At 44.3% G+C, this 21772-nt stretch overlaps 1 protein-coding gene across 1 annotated transcript in view; it reads left to right on the top strand.

Annotated features, from left to right (window-relative positions):
• The first annotated feature begins 488 nt into the window (after positions 1-488).
• Positions 489-21772, top strand: part of PTPRJ (protein tyrosine phosphatase receptor type J) — a 160847-nt gene continuing 139563 nt past the window's right edge. The window contains exon 1 of the mRNA XM_056803779.1: positions 489-1093. Coding sequence (XP_056659757.1) covers positions 818-1093 — 276 coding nt within the window. The 5' untranslated portion in view covers positions 489-817. The remainder of the gene's footprint in view (positions 1094-21772) is intronic.

Raw genomic sequence — 21772 nt, 5'->3', positions numbered from 1 at the left:
ATTTATTAAAGACCCTATGTGCCAGGCACTGTGCTAAGTGTGGGGGTCACGTACACCAAACCGAAACAGTGGAGTTGGAGGGGCTCTCAGTCCACGTTATGGCCATCTTGCGGTCTGCCAGCGGTTAAGCTAGAGGGACAGGAGTTTGGTCCTCGGAGCCCCAGGAATGTGGGAGGGCTTTTGTTGGGGTGGGAGTAGGAGAAGGGGGGCGCTTCCTCCCCCCAGAACAAGGGAAGGGGAGGAAAGTAAAGGGGACAGAGGCTGGCGGACTGGCCAGCGGCTGCCCCCCACCCCCGGCGGCCGTGGGGGCGGGGGCTGAAGCCTTAGCAGCGGCGGCGGCAGCAGCAGACTGGGACTGAGAAGGTCCCCCTCCCCGAGGGGAGGAGAGGGGAGGGGAGGCCGGCGCGCGAGCCCAGCCCTGGGAGGGAGGGGGAGGGACGGACTGAGGGAGGGAGGAAGCGATGAATATTCAGAGGGGGAGGGGGGAAGGGAGGGGGCTGGCTTCTCCCGGAGGTGGCGGCTGCAGGGAGCCCGAGCAGCGGGAGCCGCCGGAGCCCGAGCCCGAGCCCGAGCACCGGAGCCCAAGCCGCAGGACGCGTGGAGTAGGCAGCGGGAGCCCGAGCCGCCCGAGCCGCCCTAGCCTGGACGCCCCCGCCCCCGCCGCCGCCGCGCCTCTGCAGCTCGGGGGGGTGGGCGCCGCTTGCTCCGCCCCGTGGAAGCCCTCCTGGCCGCCGCCACCCCCGCCGCCTTCTTCACCGAGGGACTCGGGGCTGCTCCCGCCCGTTCGAGACTCAGCCTGGTGGTGGCCGCCGCTGCCATGTCCCCGGGGAAGCCCGGGGCGGGCGGAGCGGAGAGGAGGCGGAGGAGCTGGAGGCGGCGGCGGCGGCGGCGGCCTCGGCCCCGGCCACCGGCTCCAGCTGCTGTCCCCGGCGCCGAGGCTGCTGCAGAAGCTGCTGCTCTGGGGCCCCAGAGAGCCGCGCTGCTCCCGGGCACGTTCAGGGACGCTCGGAGCCCGAAGCCCGGGGGGGCGGGGGCGAAGCCTCCGCTCTGTCTCCTGCTGCGCCTGGGGCTGCTATTGCTCCGCTTCAGCCAGGTGAGCCGGGGGCCAAGGGCCGAGGGTTGGGGAGGGGAGGGGGCTGAGACGGAAGGAGAGGAGTGAGGGAGCGAGTGGAAGCAAGCTCCGGCGTCCCCACCCCTGACTCCCCTTCTGGAGGCGGGTCCCACCTGCACCTGCTCCCGAGCCCCACCTGCGGCATTCCAGTGGCGCCCAGGCCCGGGCCGCGCGGGGCTCTGGGGCTTCTTCGCCTGATCTGGGGCTGCCCGGTGGCTGCCTCCCGGGCTCCGCCACCGCGTCCTCCTGCTTGAGTCGAGAGCCTGAGCAGAGTGGGCTCCCCACCTGCGCGGGCCCCTTGAGGGGTGGGGGAGGGCAGAGCAAAGGAGGGAGGCAACTGGGGCTGGGGGCGGCATCCTCCTGCTGGGGGTGATAGGTGAGCTGACGTGGGCTCTCGGGATTGGGGCTTGGGCTGGTGGTGGTCGCGGGGACAGCTGGGCCAGGAGTTGGGCTCAGACTGGCACCCTCGGGTTTTTATTGTAAAGGCCATTCATTTGGGGGGAGCGCCTTGGAGTATTATTATTTTTTTTAATCAGTCATTTTTCTGAAACTGATCACATCTGGCTGGTGATGGAGTCTCTCTGTCTCTGTCTGTCTCTCTCTTGTCTGTCTCTTTCTTGTCTGTCTATCTCTCCCTCTCCCTCCCTCCTCCCTCTCTCTCTCTCCCTCTCTCTCTCTCCCTCTCTCTCTCTCCCTCTCCCCGCTTCCCATGACAGTCCTGGGGTTGCGTCCCCCCAGGAAGCCAGGGCAGTGAAATTCACGAGGAACTATCCCCTCTCTCCCTTCCCCATACACACTCTGGCCGGCCTTCCCCCGAGGCAGGACGGCCTTTTCGACTGTGTTAAATAAAGTCTTTTCCCGCAGAAGGAAGCGAGAAGGTTTGGAAGGAATGGAGCCTTTAAAAACAAATCAGCTGACCCTCTTAGGACAGAACGGTTCTCAGTGGCTAGCTCCTTGTGAGCCCGGGATCTGAGACGTTCCCAGCCTTGGAAAAAAGAGTAGCTGTAGGGCGAGAATGATGTCTTCACACCGAGTTCATTCATAACCGTTTCTAAATGCATTTATCGTCCATGATAAATTGTGGCTTTCCCCATGTCTTCATTAGACCTTGAGGAGAACTCCAAAATTCAGTATCTGTGTGACATCCTCTCAGATTGTCAATTCTGAGGGCTGGGTAAGCCCAGGCTTATCAAAACTTGTCTTCAACTTTCCCCCACTGCCTAGCAAACAGTAGTCTGGCCACAGTGGGCTCTTCTAACTGGTAGCGAATTGAACTGACTTGGTGGTGGTTTTGGATGGGGGGATTAATTTATTAAGCAAAAGGGATTTGAAGGTAGTGGAAAGAGCCTTGGGATAAGGTTGCAAGATAACTTCTGGTCCTGGCTTTCTGGGGGAGACTTTGAACCAGTGTCTGTGCTCCTCTGTTCTTGTGTTTCCTCATTTGGAGGAGGAGGATGAGGCAATATCTAAGGTTCCTTTGGGAACTGCTACTATAAGAGTCAGATGTGGAAATAACTAGTGTCCCCAGCTTGCTGCTTTACCTGTTTCCCCATTTCCAAACTGCTCATAGGGTCAGGTTCATGCCTAGAACTTTGCAAAACTGAATACTCTTTCACAGCAAGAGATTCATGGTGGGGGGTGGGTGCATTGTGCAGATGGGGAACTGAGGCAGAGAGAAAGGAAACCAAAATCATGTGATATATTTAACTGGAGCTAAAAAAACAGGTATTGATAACTGAAGCTTTTTGGAAATGAGGATGAGATCTTTCTAACCACTAGAAGTTGGTGCTGTCTTATAGTTTGCAGGGAGACCAAGCATACTTCTCAAGGTTCTAGTAGTGAGCTACTGATTGGCCTAGAACACTCTTAGTTTTGGGGACACCTTGTAAATCCCAAAATGCAGGCTTTTCCAGGGACAGAAGCTCCGAGAGGGGCCAGGCTCTGCCAGTTCTCCTCACATGCTCCTCCCTCATCATTGCCCGTTGTCTTTAATTGAATCCTCCACCAAGCTGTCAAATTGCTGTTACTAAAGAGCAGTCTGCCCCACCTTATTCAAAGAAGCCCCCATGGCTATCTGTTGCCTCTAGGACAAAGGACAAACCCTTCAAAGTCTCCCTCGGGTTTATCTTTTCAGACTTAATTCACATTACTGACCAGCTTGCCATCTGTGGTCCAGCCAAACTGGAGCATTGGTTATTCTGTGCCATTGTGTCTTTGCCCGGGCTGCTGTCCCTTGTACGCCTGGAATGCATCCCCTTCTCACTGCTTCTTTCAAAGCTTAGTTCGTGTTCCTCTTTAGCCTTCAAATGGGGTGACTCCAGTTGCTGGTGCCCTTCTCCTGGAAATGACTGGGTCACACCGGAAGCCAGCTCGCTCCCTCATTCCAGGGCTCTTTCTCATCCATCACTTTGCTTTTGGTTATTAAATTAGTGTCCGCCCTCCATTCAACATTACTACCAAGTAAAGTTCAATTCTCTTCACTATTCATTTACTAAGAACCCATTAAGAGCTCTCTGGAAGTGACTTATATACATTTTGTATTTAATTTTATATAGGTATATAGGGAAGAAAACTGTACAAGTGGAGTCATAAGTTTGAATCCTGGTTTGCCACCTTTGTGACTTGGGGCAAGTCACTTATACTCCCTGCTCTTGAGCTAATTCATCTGGAAAATGAAAGGATTGGCTCTAAAGTTTCTTCTAGCTCTAATCTAGAATCCAATTATACTTGTTTGTCAGCTGATTGATAGGCAGGAGCACCATGGATGGGGGCTTGTGAGTTTCAATAGTAGAAACTCCATCCTGAAGTGTTCTCCTTTTAGAACGGTGGAGAATAGTCAGCCACCCAATTTGCTGCAGGAGAGCCGGGAGAGTGAAACCAATGGGAATGCTACATGATGATGCTATGATCCCCTCCACAGAATGCAAACTCTGAATTTTCTTGTATCCCTGGTACCTGGAATGGAATGGGGGGCTTATTGAATTGAGATAGTCTAGGTGGCCCTTCAGGGCACTAGATGGTGCATTGTATAGAGTGCTGAGACTGGAGTCAGGAAAATTCATCTTCCTGAGTTCAAATCTGGCTTCACATACTAACCATATGACCGTGGGCAAGTCCTTTAACCCTGTTTTCCTCAATTTCCTCATATGGAAAATGAGTTGGAGGAGGAAATGGAAAAACCACTCCAATATCTTTGCCAAGAAAACCCTAAATGAGGTCCCAAAGAGTCAGACTTGATTGAAAAAAATGTCTGAAGGACCACAGCAAGGTGGCAGTTCGCCATTCAATTTCGAGGAGCCATTGTCATGTATGGGACTTGGCTGGCTGGCTGATCTGCATCTCAGGGGTTTAACTTTAGGGGAGAAGAGTCTGGAGAGAAGGAAGGAATCCATCTCATTTCAGTGAACAATGATTAAGCCCCTAGGAGAGGCCAAACTCTGGGGGAGAAGCAAGATAGAGGCCCCCCTTACAGATTTTTCCACCGCAGCTGCCCAGATTGCCACTCTCTGTTTTGATTCAGTGAGTTCAGTCTCTTGGGTAAACTTTTCTCGCTCTATTCTTTCTTATCTGACATCACATATTATTGCCATCTGATGTGCAGATATTGCCTTTTTTTCTAGTTCTCCATACCATCCTAGACTTGGAAGGGGCCTCGTTGATCAGTTCAAGACTCAATTTACATCTGAAGAAACTGAGGCCCAGAAATACTTATGATGATCAGAATTGATAGTTACACCACATTTCTAAGTGTTTTGCATATATGATTTCATCTGATCTTCAAGACAATTCTATGAAGTAGCTCTGTTACCAGCCCTGCTTTATGGTTGTTCCATAGTTTCAGACTCTTTATGACCTTGTTTGGGATTTCCTTGGCAGAGATACCAGAGTGGTTTGCCCTTTCCTTCTCCAATTCATTTTACAGATGAAGAAACTGAGGCAAACAAGTTAAGTGACTCTCCCAGGACCACACAGCTAGGAAGGGTTTGAGGCCAGTTTTGAACCCAAGTGCTCCAAATTCCAGGCCTGGTGCTCTATCCATTGTGCTACCTAGCTGCCCCTTCAGTTATTATTTTTTATGTACCTCCTATGTGCCAAGCACTGTGTTGAACTTTGGTTCATATACTAGATATGTTCCTGAAATTTTTCACAGATTATTTTTATAAATTGAATAATTGGGATGAAATTGAAATGAAGGAAAGAGGGCTACCTATGGTACCCAGAAAAATCCTCGACTATCCTCCAGGATTCATCTGTTTTGGACCCTCAGACTTTGAACACTGGCATTTCAGTGGCTGTTGAATGCTGGCTGTAACTGGTGTGATTTCCTGGGGTGGGCATGGTTATGTTTGCCCAGTGGGCAGAGGGCAGTGGGGTCATCGTGCAGTAGGCCCAGAAAAGCCATGTGAAAACCTAGCATCTCATTTTCCTTCTGGGAGGCAGGAAAGATGGTCAGAGATAATTCCAACATGGGGCCTTTTCTGGTTAGGATGGCTCAGACTCCACCCATTCACTGAACAATTTTTGTCCCCTTTCTTTGGTTTCATATGTAAGGCCTTCCGCTACGTGTCAAAGCTTCCTTTTTTTTCCCTTCCTCCCTCCCTTCCCAACCTTTGAGAAAATTTAGCAGGGCCAGACATCTTCCCCCCCTCCTCCCCATCTCAGAGACTGGAAACTGGGAAACTTGGGAAACTCCCTTCTACCAAGCTGAGTGCGTCTTCTTCCTTGGCTTATTTTGGGCTTAATCAATTTTATACTCAAAAAAATACAATGAAATATAAAGGGATCTATGAGAATTTTTTAATACTTTGCTTTGTAACTCCTGGAAGGTCTTATAATTCTGTGTAAATATTATTATTATTATTATTTTTAGAAATAGGGACAGGAACCTGTGATTTTACTGGTGTGGGTTCCCAGGTGAGGAAGAGCTTTCTACCAGTGTAGACCAGTTTGTTCTCTGTAATTTATAGTATTAGAAAGTTGCTCAGAGCCCAAAGAAGTCAGATGACTTGTCTAAGGCCACATAAACAATATGTTTCGGAGGTAGAATTTGAACTCATGTCTTCCTGGTTCTGACTCTCCTCCATAATGCCATGTTACTTCTTAATGTTTTTCTTTTTCTAAATCCTTACTTTCTAAGTAACAACTAGAAGACAGAACACAAGGGTTAGGCAAATGGGGTTAAGTGACTTGTCCAGGGTCACACAGCTAGGGTGTGTCTGACTCTAGATTTGAACCCAGGTCCTCTCAACTCCTGGTCTGGTTCTCTCTTCACTGTGCCACCTCGCTACCCTGCCATTGTTGTCTCTTATTATTTCTACATTATTGACATGGCTGTGGCTAATGTTCTCCTAGTTCTACTTTGTTCTCTTTGCGTTTCTTAGAATTGCAGAGATGGCCCTGACCTTAGAGACCCAGTTCAGTTTTGTAGGGTTGCAGCAGGGGAAACTTAAGGCCCAGAGAGAGGCCATCCAGGACAAAAATGGCAGCTGGAATTTGAGCTTGGGTTCAAGGAATCCTTTCCTTTGGACTACACTGTCCAGCCTCTCTGTCTTACAGATCATAAGAGCATGTCATTAGAACCGTAAGGGACCCGAAATACCATGTAGTGCAGTCCCTCATTTTACAGATAAGAAAAAAGGCCTTGCCAGGGAAAGTGACTTACCTAAGGTCATTCAGTTGTAAGTAGTAGCCCCAGGATTTTCTGATTCTAAGTTTCCATGCCATTTTATGCTCTTCTCTCCTCCCCATCGCCCCATTTCTTCTCATCCTTGGTGATTTCCACTTGTTATAGATAATTGTAAGCTTCCCCTTTGATCCTCCCCATTTCTCCATGCACCTAGTGCATAGTAGGTAGTTTTGGTTATTTATATTTAATATTTACATGATAGATAATATACATCAAACAATTCATAATTTCATATTATGTGTTGAGCACTCTCGCGCCCAGGACGGGCTAAAAGGGTAAAAAGAGGCAGGATGAGCACAAGTTGATTTCTCCCTCTCCTTTGTCTCATCCTGCATCTTTTCTTTGCTTGCCTGTTTCCTGGGTGAGCATAATGCTGGCTTGTATTTATCACGAATCTAGCATGGGCTAATTCCTAAACCCAATTACCTTGGCCATCCAGAAGATTAGAAATGTTTTGACTGAGCTCTCTGAAACTGCTGGTTAAATTTCCATTAAAAAAATGAGATTTTTTTTTTTCAGATCGAGGGGGAGAAAAGCCAAAGGGCTTTGTTTTGGTTGCAGATAGTTTAAGAAAACATCGAAAATTGGTTTATGGTTAGGATGTGAGTTTCAGCTGCCTTCCCAAGGGTTAGCGGGTCTCCCTGCAACACAGACGATAGCCCAAATACTCCATTGCTCGTGCTGATGGAGAACCCTGGCTCCACAGTGAGTCACATTGGTCAGTTTGGGCTGGGGAGGCTGCTTAGCTCCTGGATATGGGGCTTTTTTTGGGGGGAGGGAATTCAGCCCAGGATTTTGCTAAGTGACTTTAGATCTGAAATCATCAGGATTTCTATTATTATTTTTACACCTTTACTTTCTGTCTTCATGACGACTCTAAAAGCGAAAGTCAAAGCAGCAAACAAGGTAAAGTGAGGGAAGTGTCGGGGTCAGATTTGAACCTAGGGCCTCCTGACCCCAGCTCTGGCTTTCTGCCCACTGTGCCACCTACCTGCCCCATCCGTATTATTATTATTATTTTTAAACCCTTACCGTCCGTCTTGGGAGTCAATACTGTGTATTGGCTCCAAGGCAGAAGAGTGGTAAGGGCTAGGCAATGGGGGTCAAGTGACTTGCCCAGGGTCACACAGCTAGGAAGTGGCTGAGGCCAGATTTGAACCTAGGACCTCCCGTCTCTAGGCCTGGTTCTCAATCCACTGAGCCACCCAGCTGCCCCCCCATCTGTATTATTTTTGATGATTCTTGTCAAGGGCTCCCTTTGCTGGATTGCCTCCTATTGACTGCTGAGGAGCTGCAGGGTGGTGACATTTTCTTATGAGAAGAGAAGTAAGACTTAATAGAATATCTCTTGTGATAATCAAATGTGATGATGCATTTTACAAACTCCTACATCAAGTGTGAGCTATTGCTATTTCTTGTACAGTATAAACTTGAGGGCAGCAAGTGGTGCTCCCCTTCCTCCCCACAATCTTTGTAGCCCAGGACTGTGGAATAATAGTTTTTGTTCAGAAGTGAGCCTTCATTGTAAGAAGGACCTCCCAGTATGGAAATTCTTTCTACCATGAAGGTTGGCAATTTGCTCGTAAGATTTGGGTTTGTAAGCTTGAAAACTGGCAACTGGCTTAGAAAGAGTTTAGAGTTTAGATAACTTGCCCATGGTATTAGGACTTGTAGTGTGGGTCAGAGGCAAGACTTGAGTCCACGTCTTGGTACTATGGAAAAAACACTATCTTGAGTCTTGGGTTCAAATCCCATCTGTGACACCTATGCAAACTCAGCCTACAGTGTGCGTTCACTGTAAAGAGAGGGATTGAACTGATCTCCCAGCTCTAAATCTGGGGTCTGATCTCCTAACACTTTTCTTCCACAGGCCCCAAAGTTTGCATTAATTTTGCATTTCCTTGGCTATGTTTTCCAATAGAATTTGATCCCTGTGAAGGCCAGGGATCATGCCATTTTTGTCAATGTGTCCTCCTTGTCTAGCATAATGGCTGCTTACACAGTAGTCATTTAATAATGTCTTGTTGAATTGAATTCCTGCCTCAAAGGCATCATATTACCCCACTAAGCTTTACTGCTTCTGCCTGTCCACTTAATGGGCACTTAATTTTTACTATTGTATTATAACTCAGAGATGGCAGCCAAGTGGCACAGTGGATGAAGTGCCAGGCCCGGAGTCAGGAAGACTTATCTTCCCGAGTTCAAATCTGGCCTCAGACACTTACTAGCTGTGTGGCCCTGAGTAAGTCATTTAACTGTTTGCCTCAGTTTCCTCATCTGTCAGATGAGCTAGAGAAGGAAATGGCCAACCAGTCCAGGATCTCTGCCAAGAAAACCCAGATGGGGTCATAAGAAAAGTCAGACAGGACTGAAATAACTGAACCACAAGAGCTCGGAGGTGATGAGGCTTGGGCATCTTCATAGTCCTCAGGTTATATACACACTCAGTGATTAATAAATATTCATTTGATCTCATTCCTGCCCTTTCCCCATTTTCCCTGCACCACAGCTTATAGCCTTAGAGCAGTGCTTGGGGCATAGAGAAATGAAACAACTTTCCCAGGATCCCACAGTATGTGTGTCTAACCCTAACTCCAAGGTATTAGGTGTTGGAGGGAGGACTTAAGCTCCAGACTTCATTGGGAAGGCAGCTCTCTGTCTCCTCCCATTTAGTTGACTTGAGGATTGGCTTAGCTAGCCCTTCAGGCCCCTTCCAGCTCTGAAGTTTTGTGATGCTGTGACTATTCGGTGAGTTTTAGAGTGAGAAGAATCAAGAGACTGTAAAGTGACCTGAGATGGTCCTTGGATATGGTGGCTTTGTAAATGGAAGTCATTATTATTTTTTAAGTTTCATTGTAATTTTTTACTTTATTTTAAGTTTATTTAATTAGTCAATTTAGAATATTTTTCCATGGTTCCATGATTCATATTCTTTCCCTCCCCTCCTCCCACCCCCTCCCATAGCAACACACAATTCCATTGGGTTTTACATGTGTCATTGATCAAGGCCTATTTCCATATTATTGATATTTGCACTAGGGTGATCATTGAGTCTACATTCCCAATCATATCCCCCATCACATAGATCCATGTGATCAAGCAGTTGTTTTTCTTCTGTGTTTCTACTCCCACAGTTCTTCCTCTGGATGTGGATAGTGTTCTTTCTCATAAATCCCTCAGAATCACCCTGGATCATTGCATTGCTGCTAGTAGTGAAGTCCATCACATTTGATTGTGCCACAGTGTTTCACTTTCTGTGTACAATGTTCTCCTGGTTCTGCTCCTCTCACTCTGCATCACTTCCTGGAGGTCCTTCCAGTTCACATGGAATCCCTCCAGTTCATTATTCCTTTGAGTACAATAGTATTCCATCACCAACAGATACCACAATCTGTTCAGCCATTCCCCAATCGAAGGGCATCCTTTTATTTTCCATTTTTTTGCCACCACAAACAGTGCAGCTATAAATATTTTCATACAAGTCGTTTTCCTTATGATCTCTTTGGGATATAAACCTAGCTGGATCAAAGGGCAGACAGTCTTTTAGCGCCCTTTGAGCATAGTAATGGAAGTCATTATTATAAACCATAGACCTCCTGTGCCAGAAAGACCCTTAGACTCTAGCATCTATTCCCTCCTAACCTCTCTCCCCCATTTTATAGAGGAAGAAACTGAGATCCAGAACTGGGGGCCTGAGTTGCCCAAGGTCACTCAGGTAGTAAGGGGAGAGTGTGGGGCTGATCAGGGACTTGCCCCAGGTTGTTCAACTATTAAGCAACAGAGTTAAGCTTTGAACCCAGGCCTTTGGAACCTCAGTAAAGCATCCCCCTCTCCACCTCCTCCTTCCCCCCCTCCAATATCTGGTATGTGTGCTAGAGTTTTACAACAGATTTATTCTTTTTTTCCAACATATAGTTAAGACATGAGAAGGAAGGGATCAGAGAGGGTTCCTAACTTAAACCTTGGCTTCTGAGCAGCTGAGCTTGGGACCCTTTTTCTCTACCCTGAGCATGGCCAGTATCCAAATGTCTACACATCACTCTTTTTTTGCCCCTCTATTTCTGCTCTGGACCCAAACTGCTGAAATAGGAAATCTGTAATGCACTTCCTCATTAGCAAAAGCTCCACCCTTCCCATTGTCAAAGAATTTCCATGCCATGTAAATTTCTGGGACTGGCTGCTTGGGGGTGCTTGAAGGGGGGCAAGTGAGAGTTAATTAGAAAAGAAGAAATTCTCAGAGCTAAACCCAATGGGTTCCCACAAAAAGGCTAATTTTGACAATGCAAATCATTTTCAGTTCCTTTTCCTCCTCCCTTCTAGAGGGAAACTGTGTGCCCTGCTGCTGTTTCTGAGAGGAGGAAAACAATATTTTATTTTCATTAGTCATAGCAGTAATCCTCACTGTCAATATTGAGCACCATGGCAGGCTGTCCAGAGGGGGTTTGGAAACTTAAGTCTTTGCCTTGCAGGACTTCCTGCCCTCAAATCCAGGCCTTAAGGACTTTGTCTGTATGGGTCAGGGACCCCTTTAGCTGGCTGGTGGAGTCTGTGGCCTCCTTACACTCGTATTTTATTTTTAAAAAGTAATTAATTTAGAATATTTTTCCATGGTTACATGATTCATGTTCTTTCTCTCCCCTCTTCCCTCTCCTCTCCCAGAGCCAACGAACAATTCCATTGGGTTATACATGTATCATTGTTCAAGACCTATATCCATGTTATTACTATTTGCAATCGAGGGATCATTTAAAGTCCGAATCCCCAATCATATCCCCATGGACCCATGTGATCTAGCAGTTGTTTTTCTTCTATGTTTCTGCTCCCACAGTTCTTCCTCTGGATGTGGATAGTGTTCTTTCTCATAAGTCCCTCAGAATTGTCTTGGATCATTGCATTGCTGCTAGTAGAGAAGTCCGTTACATTTGATTGTGCCACAGTGTATCTGTCTCTGTATACAATGTTCTCCTGGTTCTGCTCCTCTCACTATGCATCAATTCCTGGAGGTCGTTCCAGTTCACATGGAATCCCTTCAGTTCATTATTCCTTTGAGCACAATAGTATTCCATCTCCAATATATACCGCAATTTATTCAGCCATTTCACAATTGGTGGATACCCCCTCATTTTCCAATTTTTTTTTACCACTACAAAGTGTGTCTATAAATATTTTTGTTCTCAAGTTTATAAGGAGCTAAGTCAATTGTACAACAAAAAATGAAGCCATTCCCCCACTGATAAAAGGGCAAGGGACACAAATAGGCAATTTTCAGATAAAGAAATAAAAACTATCAATAAGCACATGAAAAAGTGTTCTAAATCTCTCAGAATTATAGAAATGCAAATCAAATAACTCGGAGGTACCCCTTTATACCCAGAAGATTGGTTAATATAACAGTAAAGGAAAATAATAAATATTGGAGGGGTTGCAGCAAAATTGGGACACTGGTACATTGCTGGTGGAGCTGTGAATTGATCCAACCATTCTGGAAGGCAATTTGGAATTATACCCAAAGGGCTTTAAAAGACTGCTTGCCCTTTGATCCAGTCATACCACTGCTAGGTTTGTACTCCAACAAGATAATAAGGAAAAATGTAATTGTATTTTTAAACAATGGAAGGATTTGCTAAGTTTCAGTTAGAGGTTAGTGAAAGTAAAGCTATATTTTTCTCCTGTCCAAATTCATGGGTCTTCTGAAAACTCTCCATGGATCCTTGGTTAAAAACTCCTGTGCCTAGACTGAGATATTGATGTGAAGGGTAGAGAGAGCCCAGGATGTGGGACCAGAAGGATGGCTTTAAATCCTGCCTCTGCTACTTGCTTACCACGTGACCTTGGATAAGTCATGTTACCCTTTGAGAATTCAGTTTCCTCATCTAGAAAATGAAGGGGTAGGATTCCATGGTATCAGGCAGGTCATTTTCAGCTCTAGGTCTGGGATTTTAGAGCCTTTCCCAAGTCCTCTTATTGCTAAGTGCCTTCCCTCTGCTGGTGTTTTCCAATTCACCTTTGATCTAGCTCCTTTGTACATAGTTGTTTGCATGCTGTGTCCCTCATTAACCTGGGTGCTTCTTAAGGACAGGGACTACCTTTAGCCTTTTAACCCCAGCATTAGCACCTAGTAGGAGCTTCATAAGTATTCACTATTGACTCTTATAGTCCCTTGACTAGATCAGCTATCACTTCCCATCTTCCTCATTTTACAGATGAGGAAATGGAGGAAACTGAGGTCCTGGAGGTTAAATAGCCTACTTAAGGTCACTATGGTAGTGACAGAGATGGGATTTGAATCCAAGTCCTTTAATTCTTTGCTCTGCCTTCTCAGATACCCTCTAGTTAAGCCCATACTTGAACAAATAGTTGTGAGCTCCTTGCTGGAAAGAAGCATCTGTTTCATGTTTTGTTTTTCCTTTGTCTCCCTCACCTTGGTCTTGCTTATAAAAGATGCTCATTAAATACTGGTGTGTTGAACAAGCCCAGAGGAGGGGGTCACCTCTCCAGAGAGGGGAAGGATGGCAACGTAACAGAAAACAGTCTCAGCTCAAAGCCTCATTCTTTTATTTCCCCAAGTGGTTTGGATCTGGAGCCACTGGGACTCCCATAAGGAAGGCATGCATGGGTAGGGTCATTACAGCCAGAGTTGGGGTGGCACAGATTGTCCTTGGTCTCTAAGGTCCTTTCCAGCTCTAGGTTATCTGAAATATAAGATGTGCCCAAGCAAAAGTTAGAAAGAGCATTGTTTAAGGAAACAGAGCTGTTGGGCCTCAGTTTCTCTCTCTGGAAAATGAAGAAGTTGGAGCAGATGACCTTTGTATCTTTAACTATCATTCTATAGAAGAGAGTAAGCAGTAATTCTGTGATGTTACCCTGATGGTCCAACCTCAAGGTGCTGCAAGAGCCCTGGGACAAATCAGGAAGGGGTGGACAGAAGGTCAGGCCAGCGCCCTGTTTAAGGGGCTTTCAGTGGTATCCTCAAGGTGTTAGTCCCAGGGCATTCTTATTCCCCTTGTGACTATGTCTAGTATTCTGTTGAGGATTGAGAGGAGTTATTTTAGGCCCCAAAGCTTAAACTTTAAAAAAAGCAAAAGATAAAGAAGTCTTGCTTTTCATTGTTGGAAACAGGAGGCAGAGAGAGACCTTGCCTACTTTTGACGTCCGTTTCTATAGTAGCATTTATCTCTGCAACTTTATGCATTTTGAGCATTGGATATCATTGTGCTAGGAGAATTTTTCCTCATGTGGCCTCTTATAGAGGATTGTGTTGTTTTCATTTTATAGATAAAAAAAAACGAGCCATTGGGAGGAAAGGACTTACCCTTCCTGGATTTTAAAATTGGGAAATAATTTTTATTTTTAATTTAATTTAATTTATTTATTTATTAAACTTTGCCTTCCCCTTCCATCTTGGAGTCAATACTGTGTATTGATTCCAAGGCAGAAGAGTGGTAAGGGTTAGGCAATGGGGAATAAGTGACTTACCCAGGGTCACACAGCTGGGAAGTGTTTGAGGCCAGATTTGAACCTAGGACTTCCCTTCTCTGGGCCTGGCTCTCAATCCACTAAGCTACCCAGCTTCCCAGGGAAATAATTTTTATGCTATCTTTTGGTTTGTACATAAGAAAATTTCCATTTATTCTACCCCCCCCCCTCCCTTTTCCCCTATCTAAAAGAGCCACACTCATAGCAAAGAATGAAAAAGAGGGGGAGGAAAAAAGTCCAGCCAAACTAAGCAACAACTTAGCTGAGTCTGATAGTCTATTTAATGTTCCCTAACCTTTGCAAAGAAGGGGTGAGAGTCCATTTCTCATCTCTTCTTGACATTTTAATTCCAGTGCATTCATTTTGTTGTTCTTTTTGTTTCTAATGTTATGTATTGCTTTCCTTCAACTTCCTTCACTTTGCATCAGTTCTGAAAAGTTTTGCTATACTTCTCTGTATCCTTTAAGGCAGAAAAGCAGTCTTTTATGTATCAGACTTTAGCCTTATAACACAATAGCAAAAAGAGGCAGATCTGAGCTGTTGTTGTGTAGGAAACTTTGGGGCTGTTCTTGCTTTGCAAAGTTTGAGTCTAATTTTGAGTTTCTGAGAGCTGTCTTGGGGCAAGAGAGGTTCCTGGGTCATCTGGATGTCCTTGAAGCTAAGAAGTGTTAGTGGTAGGGCTTCTTTGACTCTAAGAGCTGCCCTCTCTCTCCCCTCTTCTTCATGCAAGCTCTGGACCTGTGCTCCCCTTTTGTGCTCCCCTTTTATAGGGATCTGTTTCTCGTATTTAAATGCCCCTCCCCCCCTTTTTTGGTCTCTGGATCCCCAGGCCCTAGGACTCTGCTTGTCACATAATAGTTGCTTAAATACTTGTTAAATGAATGAATGAAAGCATGAAAGCTCTCTTTCAGACCAGTTTCACAGCAACTCACATTTTTCATTATATTCTCTGGAACAAAATACCTTTCTCTCAGTACCCTTGTGAGCTAGATAGTCAAAGTGTGATAGGATGATAGATGGGGAAACTGAGTCTCAAGAAGGGTAAAGTGATTTGCCCTGGGTCATATAGCTCTAAGTGTCAGAGGGAGGACTTTTGCCCCTCTTGAAACCGTTATTGGCTGATAAGTCTGGCATGATCTAGTGGGTCTTGGGCGAGTGCTTTACTACTCTGGGCCTCGGTTTCTTCATTTGCTCCATAAATGCAGATCCATTGCCATCGGGGATTCTTCAGCCCTTGATTTATCTCATGACATGGCTTCATACATGGATGGATCTGGGAGCTCCATTTAGGTTTAGAACTCCAGGATTTTTGCTCTTGCTTCCTGCCCACCATCCCCCAGTTCAGTTTAATAAATATTTATTAAACACTTGCTGTATACCGGGCACTATTCAAAATATTGGGATTACAAGGAAGAAGAGTCCTTCTGAGGAGCCTTTGTTCTAATGGGAAATGCCCATGAGTGTAGGTAAAGATATAAAATGGGAGTTATTTCAAGGACATGATGATGGGGGAATTGGGAGAGACCTTTTGATGGTAAGAGGCACTTGAAATGAGCCCTGAAGGGACTTGGGGGCTTCTAAGAGGTGGAGATGAGAAGGAAGAGCATTCCAGGGAACTGAGACTCTTTTTTAGAAGATAGAATGTCAGAGCTGGGAGGGACCATAGAACAGAAATATTAAACCTGGAAGAAACTTTAGCGGTAAGTCAGCTGAATTCCTTTATTTAATTTTTAGTTTTGTAAAACCCCTTATTTTTATCTTAGACTCAATATTATGTGTTGGCAGAAGAGTAGTAAAGGCTAGGCAATGGAGTTAAGTGACTTGCCCAAGGTCACACAACTAGAAGTGTCTGAGGTCAGATTTGAACCTAGGACCTCCTGTCTCTAGGCGTGACTCTCAATCCACTGAAGCTCCTAGCTGCCCCTCAAAGTATTGGTCCTTAGGCAGAAAAACAGTAAGGGCTAGGCAATGGGGGTTAAGTGACTTGGTCAGGGTCACAGAGATAGGAAGTGTCTGAGGCCAGATTTGAACCTAAAACCTCCTATTTCTAGGTCTGGTTCTTAACTTCACTGAGCCACCTAGCTGCCCCCTTTTAATTTTTCATTTCTAAAATCTGGTTGTCCCCATCTGTCCCAGGCTAGAAGTATGGGGGCCAGACTTTGACCTGACCTATTTTTGACTGGGGATCACTATACTGATGCCAGTCTTAGTGAGATGTGTGGCTGACTCAGTAGCTTCAGGTCCAAGAGATCTGTCAGACCTCAGCCTTCTTGGTAAATGGGATCACGGTGTATACTACCACCTGGCTCTCCCCTTATTTTGCAGATAAGGAAACCAAGGCACAGAGGAGGGAAGTCACTTTCCCAAGGACACATAGCCATAAAGAATGCATTGAGAAATGGCAAGCTCAATCTTATAACTATTAACTTTATACTCTCTGCATCTAGCCTCTTCTTCACCAATTCAGCCTCTATACAATTGACAAACTTACATTTCTTTTTAAAAATTGTTTTATGAGAGGCTGCTAAGTTGTCCTATGTATGAATAGAGTCCTGGGATTGGAGTGAGGAAGACCTTAAGTTCAAATCCTGCCTCAGATATTTAATAGTTATGTGACCCTGGATAATTCTTTTTAACTTCTGTCTGCCTCAGTTTCCTTACCTGTAAAACTAGAATAATAAATAGCAGCATCTACCTCCCAGGGCTGTTGTTTGGATCAAATGAGATAATATTGTTAAAAGTGATGACACATAGTAGACATTTAAGAATTGTTATTTCCTTCTTCCCATTTGCTCTTTATGAAAAGAGAAAACTTGGAGGATTCATTTATTCCATAGATACTTATTGAATGCCTCTGGGCTGTGGGGGAGGGAGCCCTTGTATTTAGGGAGTTTAATCATCCAGGAAAGGGGCTCCAACTGGGTGCTGGCCATCAGGGGAGTGCTGAACGCTTCAGGAGAGGCAGAAGGGCCTTGCTCTAGGACTTCCCATTATAAAGGAATTTGCTACACATTGGCTTCCTATAAGTGACTCCCTAGAGGGTGTTTAAAGTGTTTCTAGATCATTAGCCATTTGTCAGGCAGGCCTGGGCTGAGAAACAAAGTCAAAGCCAGCTGAAGATCAATCCATCAAGGAAAGAAGGAAAGATAAAGAAACTTGGGGTAATGAGTCCTCAGAGAGGCTGGAATTTGATTTCCCAAAATTCTGTCTCACTTTTCAGGGACACATCTCTTAGAAGGAGATGGGCAGGTAAAGTGGGGAAAGAGCTCTGGGTATGGAGCTGGCGGTCCTTTACCTTTATGCCTCAGTTCCCTATTTATAAAATGGGGGTGTTTGGGTGGGACTCAGTGACCTCCTAAGCTCCTATCCAGATTGAAATTCATGATCTTTCTATAGTATTTGGCTCTGTGATCTATGGCCAGTCCCTTTCCCTCTCTGGCCTCAGTTTATCTTTCAGAAGGAGTTGGGTTAGATGAGCCTTTGTTAGTTAGAAGGACTCTTCCAGATATAAATTCCCAGACAGCTCCATTGCAAAATTCACTATAAATAGCCTGGTTGTACATTCAGGGTAGAAGAGCCCTTGCTACCTATTTCCGCCCACAACAGATATGGTTAATTATTTCAAGCTTAGTGTGGTCAAATGTGGCCAAGAGATACTGTTGCCCAGCTCTGGTGCTACTTCCTCCTTGAGTCTTTCCTTTATTCAGGCTCTTCCCTCACCCTTCCCCCCAGCTGCAAATGATACTTCTCTCTTCAAATTTTCCACATATCCTTTATCTGGAATTCTCCTTTGTTCCTGTCAGCTAAGTAGTATAATAAGAGAGGAATGGAGTTGAAGTCCAGAAGACCTGAACTCAAATCCTGCTTCATCTAATTACTGGCTGTGTGACTCTGGGCAAGTCACTTAAGCTGCTTGCCTCAGCTTTCTTAATGGGAGTAATAATTTCAGCTATCTCCTGGGGTTGTTGTGGGGATCAAATAAATATCTAAAGTGCTTTGCAAACCTAAACTCTGTATAAATTCAGGCTGGCGGGCTGCTCGGTGGCTCAATGGCTTGAGAGCTAAGCCTAGAGCTGGGAGGTCCTAGATTCAAATGTGACCTCAGACACTTCCTAGTTTTGTGACCTTAGGCAAGTCACTTAACTCCTATTGCCTAACCCTTACTGTTCTTCTGCCTTGAAATCAATGCTTAGTATTGATTCTAAGACAAAAGGTCAGGGTTTAAAAAAAATAAAGAAAAAAATAAATTCAAGCTGTCATTACTCTCCAACCTGGGACCTTATTGGTCTAATATTCCACCCAACTGAACTAGCTTTGTGGATTCTTGATGATCAGAACGCTGGGCTGGGAGTAAGGAATCCTGGGGTTTAGTCCTGGCTCTTTTGCTGCAAATGTTCCGTGTGGTTTTAGATAAATCATTTAACAATGGTCTTTAGCTTTTCCATCTGAAAAATGAGATGGTTGGACTCAGTGTTCTAGAAAGTCTCTTCTAGCTTTTATTTTCTGTGTCCTCTACTATAAAGTTCAGCTCAGCTCGGATACTCTATGTTCTCTATTCTAAATTTCTTTCTTGTTCTGATATTCTCTCTCTTTTTTTTAACCCTTACCTTATGTCTTAGAATCAATGTATTGGTTCCAAGGCAGAAGAGCAGTAAGGGCTAGGCAATGGGGGTTAAGTGACTTGTCTAGGACCATTCAGCTAGGAGGCATGTGAGGTCAGATTTGAACCCAGAACCCCCTTTCTCTGGTCCTGGCTCCAATCCATTGAGCTACCCAGCCCATTCCCCGCCCCCTTTATTTCTTTAAAAGAAATTTCTTCTAACTTTGAGAAAAATTCTGACCTGCCAAACAACAGGAAATATGACCATAGGTTTCCATATACAAAGAAACAGAAAGAGGTGATTCAGTATTAAATTGTATTCAGTATATTAGATTTCATTCCCACAGCTACTTTTTTTTAAAGGTATACACTCAGTTCATTATATTTGTTTTCTCTTTCCCATTTGTCTGTTACTCAATGCTTCCTTTTTAAAAGGTCCCTACAATTCTACCCTCACCCCTCCAAAAGACTCTCCGGCACATTTAAGCAGAACAAATGCATTGGTTGTCTATGTGTGAAAACAGCTAGTCCAGCACCTATGTGCCACTGACTAGAAAGCATATTTTAGCATTGGTGCTCTAGAGTCTTTCCCTCTCTCCCTTTAAAACCCTCACACTGTCTTAGAGTCAACACTGTGTATTGATTAGGCATACCTGTGTAAAGGTCAGGTAGACAATGGGAGTTAAGTGACTGACCCATAGTCTCATAGATAGGAAAATTATCTGAGGCCAGATTTGGACCCAGGACCTCCCGTCTCAATCCACGGAGCCATTCAGCTGACCCTGTTCTTCTAGAATCTTGATTTGACATTTCTTTGATCAGAAATCTTAGATCTTTCAAAGTCATTTTTTTCTATAATTTGTAGTCTTTGTTCTCCTGGTTCTACTCCTCTAACTGCAGCTGTTCTTATAGGTGCTCCCATTTCTCTGAATCTATCCCCTTGGTCATTTCTGACAGCAAAATCATATTCCATTATGTTCACATGCCATAATTTGATCAGTCATTCCCCAATTGGAGATCTACTTTGTTTCTAGTTCTTTGATACAATAACAAGTGCTGCTATGAATATTTTTTGTACACATGTATCCTTTTCTTCTTTTTTTCCCCTTTTAGTGTATATTATTATTAATAGTATTGCTGGGTGTAAGGGGTGAGTACAGCTTATTGACTTTTTGGGTATGGTTCCAAGTAGCTTTCCAGAATGTTGGGGTCAATTTATAGCTCAGCAAACAGAGCTTTAGTGTTCCTGTCATTCCATAGCCCCACCAAACAAATTTCCTTTTCCTTTTTTTGTCATCTTTGGTAGTCTAATGGATGCGAAGTGAGACAGAGCTTGAATTGGCATTTTTCTTGTATTTGGAGACTTTTTCCATATAGTTGTCAATAGCTTGCTTTTCGCCTTTTGAGACTAACCTTTTTATAGACTGATGATTTATCTATTGGGGAATGACTTTTGTTCTTGTACATGTGACTCCGTTCTCTATATATCGTGGATATCAGAACTTTGTCAGAGAAATTTCTTGCAAATATGTTTCTCAGTTAATTATTTCCTTTCTAATTTTAGCTGCACAAAAGTGTTTCAGTTTTATGTAACCAAAATAACCCATTTTATCTACTGTAAGAATTTCAATAGCTCTCATTTGGTAAATAACTCCTCCTCTGTCTATGGTTGTGAAAGATATCGCCTTGACTGGTCTTCAAATTTGTTTATAATGTGATCTTTAAGGTCATGAATCCATTTGGAGTTTATCATGATAAACACTGGGGGATGTTGGTCTATATCTAATTTTTGCCTTACTGCTTTTCAGTTTTCCTAGTCGTTTTTGTCAGATAATGAGTTCTTTGTGGGTTTATCAAACATTAAACTATTGTGTTCATTTGATTTTAGAGTTGTACATAATCTGTTCCAGTGATTGACTTCTTTATTTCTTAACCAGAACCAAGTTATTTAGATGATTATTACATTGTAGTATAGTTCTGGCACTGCTAGGCCCTCTCAGTTTTTTCATTAATTCTCTTGAGATTTCTGTTCCCCTGGATTAGTTCCATTATTATTTATTTCTGACTCTATAAGCAATAATGATAATGAATACTAATGATAAACAATAATAATATAAAATAGTCCTTTGATATTTTGATATGGCAATGAATAATTAATTTAACTGACATTATCATTTGTATTAGATTGGCATGGCCCAACCATGAGCATCTCTGTTCTTGGAGAGAGTGTAGTTGTATTCATATTCATATCATTTGTCCTTGTGTCTTGGCAGGTACCCAATGAAATATTTTATACATTCTGTAGTTCTTTTGAGTGGAATTTCTCTTTCTGTAGTTCTTTTGAATGAAAAGTCTCTTCTTGCTGAGTTTTGTTGTTAATTTACAGCTTGTTTTGTGGGTACTACTTTGCTGAAGATAATGGAATTAATTGTTCATTGATTCTCTAGGGCTCTTACAGATCATCATATTATTTGCAAAGAGTGATTGTTTTGTCTCCTCTTTGTTCATGCTTATTTCCTCCCTTTAAATTGTTGCCATAGCTAGTATTTCTTGGACTATATCAAATAATAGAGGTGACCTCATCTTAATTTCTGGCTATACCCTTCCCCTTTTCACCTAGCCAATGAACCAACTACTTTAACAAAGGTTTGGGAAGAGCAGTATAGCCCTCCCTCCCCCCCAAAGGATCTGTATCTGATGGCAAACCCATAGCTTCTGACATGATTACTAAAATAGAGTGTAGCAGGTCTAGGACCACAGTGGGAACATCCACAGTAAGGGGGCAGGATGTGGATGATGAAGGGAGACTGAGAAGGTGTCCTCAAACAGAAAATCTGAGGTGAGAATGTCCAGGGGAAAGGGAGGGGGAGTCCAACAGAAAGAATGAAACCTAGAGACC

Source organism: Monodelphis domestica, chromosome 6, assembly GCF_027887165.1.
Source record: "Monodelphis domestica isolate mMonDom1 chromosome 6, mMonDom1.pri, whole genome shotgun sequence".
Lineage (NCBI taxonomy): Eukaryota > Metazoa > Chordata > Mammalia > Didelphimorphia > Didelphidae > Monodelphis > Monodelphis domestica.
This window is presented reverse-complemented; position numbering and strand designations above follow the sequence as displayed.